The sequence below is a fragment of the Gossypium arboreum genome, chromosome 4 (genome assembly GCF_025698485.1).
Source record: "Gossypium arboreum isolate Shixiya-1 chromosome 4, ASM2569848v2, whole genome shotgun sequence".
In the NCBI taxonomy this organism is placed as follows: Eukaryota; Viridiplantae; Streptophyta; class Magnoliopsida; order Malvales; family Malvaceae; genus Gossypium; species Gossypium arboreum.
Window position 1 is genome coordinate 120,239,798 of NC_069073.1, and position 6,452 is coordinate 120,246,249.

Sequence of the window (6,452 nt, forward strand, 5' to 3'; positions counted from 1 at the left end):
AAAAATTAAATATGAATAAGTCAAGTCGGGTCCGATTTATTTTTCTTAAATTGGATTGGTATTGTGACAAAAAGTAAGCCCATTTCCCCAAAAAAGTGAAGAAGCGATTATGCTATGTATTTAAACTTTTGTGTGCGTTTTCAACCCCCCCACCCCGCCAAAAAAAAAGTTTTTTGACTAATTGTCGAAGAGTGAGCAAAGCATCGGTTCTAACTGTAAAATCATCATTGTCGCAATTTTACATCTAATTATTTTTGGTTGAAAATAAATGGTAAAAAATCTCTTTAGCCCCTCTCAGTTTCAAAATTAAAAAAATTAGTTCCTTTAAAAAAATCAAAGCAATTTAATCTCTATCAATTTCAAACGTAAGAAACTAAAGAAAATTAATCACAATGTTAATGTTTTCCATCAATTTAACATGATTTTGATCGGTATATAAAAAAAAATTAGCCCTCAAAGTTTACACATTATGTCAATTTGATATTAATTTAACAAATTTATCCAGAACATTTGAGTAAATATGTAAACATTAAGGTTGAATTTGTAGAATTTTTAGATTTAAGGCCAAAATGATAATACATATATATATATATATAGATGGCTAAATTTATTATTATACTAATCAAATTATGTATAATTGATGAAAGATATTATTGTCATGATTAAATGCCTAAATATATCTTTCGATTAAGCAAACTAATTATGTTGATTGACAATTTTTTATAAACATTGAGTCCAACTTTTTTGAATTTTTGTAGATTTAGGATGAAATTAATAGAATGTATAAATATTAGAGGGTTAAATTTATTATTAAGCTAATAAAAAAAACTTGTGTTAGTTTTCTGTTGTGCGATATATATATAGGAAATAATTGTATGAAACAATGACGTCACATCATCTATATCCCTTCCCAATCATTTAATGACATGTCAGTTAATTTTTATATGTCATTCATACCTCATTTAATTAATGTTTTAACCATTAGTCCTTAAAATCTCAATTAAAAATTACTCAACCCTAATTAAAATTTTCTCTTCATGTCTCTGCAACCGCTCCTTGGTGCTATTATTTTTAGTTTTTCCGGCTGCTATTCAATTGCTGGCTATTCTAACTCAGCTCTTCTAACTCGAGCCAATAAAAAAAAATGCATGTTAAAAAATGTACATTGATCGCGATTACAAACTTTGTTTTTTTAGAAGGTTTGTTTTGATGATTGGGAGAACTAAAATCTCGATGCCCATCCTTAAAGTTTTCTTGCATGTCTGCTGGTCTGGCTATCTTGCTATGCCTAGTGAGATGCTTAAAAATCCCCAAACCCATTGCTTATTATTATTTTAAAGATGAGGTTTGTTATACCCTCAAAAAAGAAAATCAGGGGTTCAAGATTCATGTTTTCAAACTCTGTTTTGATTCGTATATATATATATATATCGCACGACAAAGAAAACCTCTACAATAACAAGGGAAATGACGAATTTACAAAGCTGAGGTTTGATTTGTTGGCTTTGATATAAGAAGATGAGGGGTCCAGAGAATGATCAGTGCTTATAGTGCTTTTGTTTTTCCAGACGGATTTATACTGTAAGAAAAGAGCATACACACCGTAAATTGTGCCTAAGACAACTGGATCTTGGCAGTTAGGGATAGAGAGTTATACTTGATAAGTTTATGACTTAGTTCTCTAAGTCGTCCTTTAGATATGAGAGTCTCAATCTTGCGAGAGCCTGCTCCCTCTGCTTCACCGGTGTGCCCTCTCTTGGCTATGGTTACTAGATAGAGGCTTACGCTTCTCTCTCTATGTCTCAAACCCAGTAAGTTTTTGAAGAACAAAGGAAAGGATTTTCTGAACAAATGCTAAGTTTTTATAACTTTGAATGAAATTACAAAGCAATAAATAAGTATCTTTCCCCCTTTCTAACTGCTGCCTAATGAGAGACATCTGCATTCATTATATAAAGGCTCGGGTATTTCATTGGGCCCTATCGACAACCTGGATATAAGTTACGAGAGTCTTCTTTCACAACAATCGGTAAATATGGGTAGCGCGTGCTTCCTAAAGGCGCTTTTCTCAGAAATAAAAATTTAAAATAAATACAGATAATATGCTTTTAGCTGAGCTTCTGCAACTTTTATCTCGTGACTCTCTTTACATTTTTATAGAGGCCACATATTGTTCTAGGGCTCCATCTCGGTATTCTTCGTCTTGGGCTTTTGAAGTTTTTGGGCTTTCTGGAATCTTTTCTATTATGTTAGCCCGACATGCCATCTCGAGCCACCATTGATCCCATCCTTCAGAGGGCCTCTCATCAAATTGGTTTAGCCCACTTATGACGGTTGATAAGTCTTGTTGAATTTCTGAGAGTCTTTCTATTATCTTGTCTTCTTTTGTTATAGGTTGTCCGGCGGTGGCCCCGGCGTATGAGATCATTTCTTCTTTATGCTTGGCTTCCTTTTGGAGATCTTCCATCCTTTTTATGAGCTCTATGTTCCTTACTCGCTCGGTCTGGAGTTGTTTTTCCAGGAGGAGCTGCTGTTCTTTGTGTTTTGTAATTTGATCTTGGAGTGTTGCATTTTTTGCCGAAGTTTCCATTTCTAGTTGAGGATTTTCATATATTTCTACCCATTTCGTCTTGAGTTTCTCTGATACATTATATTTGTGTCCAAGGTATATCTGGGCATCTTTGTATGCAGCTGATAAAGAGCTGTATTTTTTATATTTTGGGTTTTTCTGGGATTTTGTATAATGGATAATTTCAGTCCATTCTTTGTATATCCCTTTATTGTCTCCTGTGAATAAGATATAACATATCTCATTATTATGGATGTTATGAAAATATAAGGAGAGCCCATTAAGGCAGGCTATTTGGTGTTTGATATCTCCCCTTTTATGAGCTATGAATATATTATCTATGAGTATTCTTTCTGCAGATGTTATAATCGTATTGTCTGCCAAGTTAAATTCTTGACCAGAGCCTTTATAATCTGTGAAGGAAAGTTTCTCTGAAAGTATAAGCGGCTTTCCCGTAGGTTTCCAGAGGTTTCTTGCTCCTTCTGGAAATTCTTCTGAAGATGTATAGGGGATTATAGCTTTTGTTGTTGATTCTGATCGAGAAGATTCCAGGAATCTTCCTTGTCTTTGAGTGGTCATTCTGCAATCAATATCCATTAGTAACTTTTCTTCGAATTGTAATAATCTAGATAATATATCTGCTATTTTATTATTTTCTCTTGTAATATGTTCTATATGAAGTTTTAATCCTCTTTCTATTATATAACTAGTTAGATTATGCCATCTATTAAGAGAAGATCTTTTCTTTTCTATTTTCATTTTGTTATAATATTTTACAATTGCAATACAATCAGTTCTTATGGTAAATTCTTCTTTTCCTAGTATAAAGAGTTCGAATGATTCTAATGCATATCTTATGGCTAGTAATTCGACATCTATGCTAGCTATATTCCTAGTAATATAAGTTATTTGTTGTTTATACCATTCTAGTTCTTGGTTTGATGCAAGTATAGCGTTAGCTCTTATTTCTCTTCCTAAGGGTTGAGGTAATTTATTTATTAACTTGTTTTGCAAATAGGGCGAAACTAGAGCAAATTTTTAGGGGAGGCCGGATAAAATTTTAATTTTCTACAGTTTATATTTTTATAATTTATAAAGGATTAAATCAAATTTTTATAATTTTAGGGGGGCCAAAATGTAATTTTACCTTTATTAATTTAAAAAATTTTAAAAATTTTAAGGGCCAAAAGAGCAAATTTACATTTTAGGGGGCAGGGGCCCATGCCAGCCTCCCTGGCTTCTCCCCTGTTTGCAAATCTTCATTATATATGTTCTGAGATGTAGCAGTATAATGTGTGTAGTCATTTAAGAAATATATTACATGTGACCAATCATCTACAGATAATTGCTTTAATTTTCTTCCAGCTTCTGATTGTTGTTACCAGGATCCCATTGATGGGTCTGATGCAGTTATTATGTTGCTTACCGCATATACAAAATTATTAGAATTTGCTCCAAATTGTATAAGTTTACTATGTTCATTTTCATGACTACTTTTAAAAATATCCCTATTTCCTAAAGTAGTTTCCAAGTATTTATACATCTCCTCTGAAGTATGCTTAAAATTATGTTCTAAGTATTTTTTATCATCATATTTTTCCATTGTTGTATTACTTCTGGCCATAGCTGTGGGCTATATTTTCCAAGGTTTAGTAGCTGATCTTCAAAAAAACATCTAAAGGTTATCTTTGGCCTTTATTTTTGTATGGATATTTAGGCTCTTCATAGTTTGAATAAGGCCTTGGTGGTATACTACCGTAGTTATACGTATTTGAATAAGATCTACTTCTACTAACTCGTTGTCTATTTCAAAGTCTGATTTATACTTTTAGCTGAAGTTGGGCATTCTGACGATATTGAATGTCTATGGTTATAGTCTGTGAATCTTATATTTATATTTCCTAGTAAGTCTTGAAATATTTCTCCTTCTTGGGGGGTTAATTTGGGTCTTTGTTCTTCAAATAATTTATTTAAGTTCCATATTTTTCCTGCTAGAAGCTCTGCTGAAAATTTTGGAGGTTTTATGAACCTTACTCCTTTTGAGGCTATAGCTTCTATGACATCTTTTATTCCGCATTTATAATTAATATTAGTATTTTGAGTAGCTTTTCCAATAAATCCAAGAGTTATTACTAGGTTGTCTCTATTAATTAACCCATATCCTGAAGATATTACTCCTAACTTTATGTTATGAATATCTTTTGTTCTGAGGAAGAATTCTGGGGCGCAATAAAAGAGTCCTCTGTTGTTATTCATGTCTACATCCATAAAGCTTATTATCTTTTTCTGTTTGTCTTCTATTGAGTCATCAAATAGGGTCATTATTACATGGGCTCCTAAATCTAGTCGTGTCATTCCTTTTATCCCGACTACTATTAATCCTAAATGAGTATAATTCATTTTATTTTCTTGAAGCATTTTACATGATTCTTTTCGTAATAATGGTATTATAACTGTGTCATTATCTCCACATTTTATAGGAGTTTCTGCCATTTTTTGTATGAGTTGGGTTTTTTCCCAGAATTTTCCCTTTTCATATAGGTTATGTGGGTTAAAATGTTTATGATTTGCTTGTTTAAAGTTTTCTAGATCCTTTTCTATATCTATTGTTTCCGCTAGTTCTATTTCTTCGTTTTTCTTTTTGGTGCTAAATACTCGCTTGAATATGTTATTCTTTTTTACTTTATTGGTTCCAGAACTACTAGAACCTTCGTATATAGTCTTTGACTGTCCTGTAAAAGGTTTCAACATCTTAATCGTCTTTTATGATTTCGTTTTTATCGTTTATTATGAAGCTGTGTGGTGGATCGTATATGTTAAAGTTCCTACTGATCGTGCTTTGGTTGTTTTGTACTAGTTCCGTAACAGTAGTTTATTTTTCTAAAGCTTTTCTAAACCAATCCTGGATATTGTTTATTAGATTGTTACTATTACTTATGAACATTAGGTATAGCAAGATCTAAATAATAGAACATACACATCGTAAATCGTGCCTCAAGATAGCTAGGTTTACCTGACAGTTAGGGAAAGAGAGTTATACCTGATAAATTTATGATTTAGTTCTCCAAGTCGTTGTCTAGATATGAGTGTCTCAATCTCGAGGGAGCCTACTCCTTCTGCTTCACCAGTGCGCCTTCTCTTGGCTATGATTACTAGATAGAGGCCTTACACTTCTCTCTTTCTATCTCAAACTTAGAAAGTTTTTGAAGAACAAATGCAAAGATTTTCTGAACAAAGGCTAAGTTTTTATAACTTTGAATGAAATTACAAAGCAATAACTAAGTCTCTCTCCCCCTTCCTAATTGCTGTCTAATAAGAGATATATGAGTTTCTTATATAGAGGTTCAGGTGCTTCATTGGGCCCCATCGACAATTTGGATGTATGTCACAAGAGTTTGCTTCCTAAAAACGTTTTTCTCAAAAATTAAAAATTAAAAATTAAAATAAATATAGATAAATTATATTTGTCCTCCTGTTATTCCAAAATGTTCAAATTTTATCTTCTTAAATACCAACTTGGGCGGATTTGTGTTATATATGAATCAGGTTTCGACGTAAAGAACCCACAACGTCGCACTCCTGGGCCAAAATCCAACCAAACCTCAGCTTTGTAAATTCGTTATCTCCCCTGTTATTGCAGAGGTTTTCTCCGTCGTGCGATATATATATACAAATCAAAACAGAGTTTGAAAACATGAATCTCGAACCCCTGTTTTATTCTTTTGGAGGGTATAGCAGACCCGTCCTTAAAATAATAATAATAAGCAAAGGCTTTTTGGGGATTTTTAAGCATCTCACTAGCAAGTTTTCGGTCTCGCGTTATTACAGATTACGATACGCTGGTAAGTTTATAAAAGCCAGACCAGCAGACATGCAAGAAAAC

At 32.7% G+C, this 6,452-nt stretch overlaps 1 protein-coding gene across 1 annotated transcript; it reads right to left on the reverse strand.

The window, feature by feature from the left end:
- Positions 1-1,839: 1,839 nt before the first annotated feature.
- Positions 1,840-5,874, reverse strand: LOC108459819 (uncharacterized). Its single transcript, XM_017759220.2, has 2 exons — positions 5,610-5,874; positions 1,840-3,149 (listed from the first exon to the last, which is right to left on the reverse strand). Exon 2 carries the CDS (start codon positions 3,146-3,148, stop codon positions 2,147-2,149), a length of 1,002 nt encoding a protein of 333 aa, XP_017614709.1. The 5' UTR covers position 3,149; positions 5,610-5,874; the 3' UTR covers positions 1,840-2,146.
- Positions 5,875-6,452: the final 578 nt, after the last annotated feature.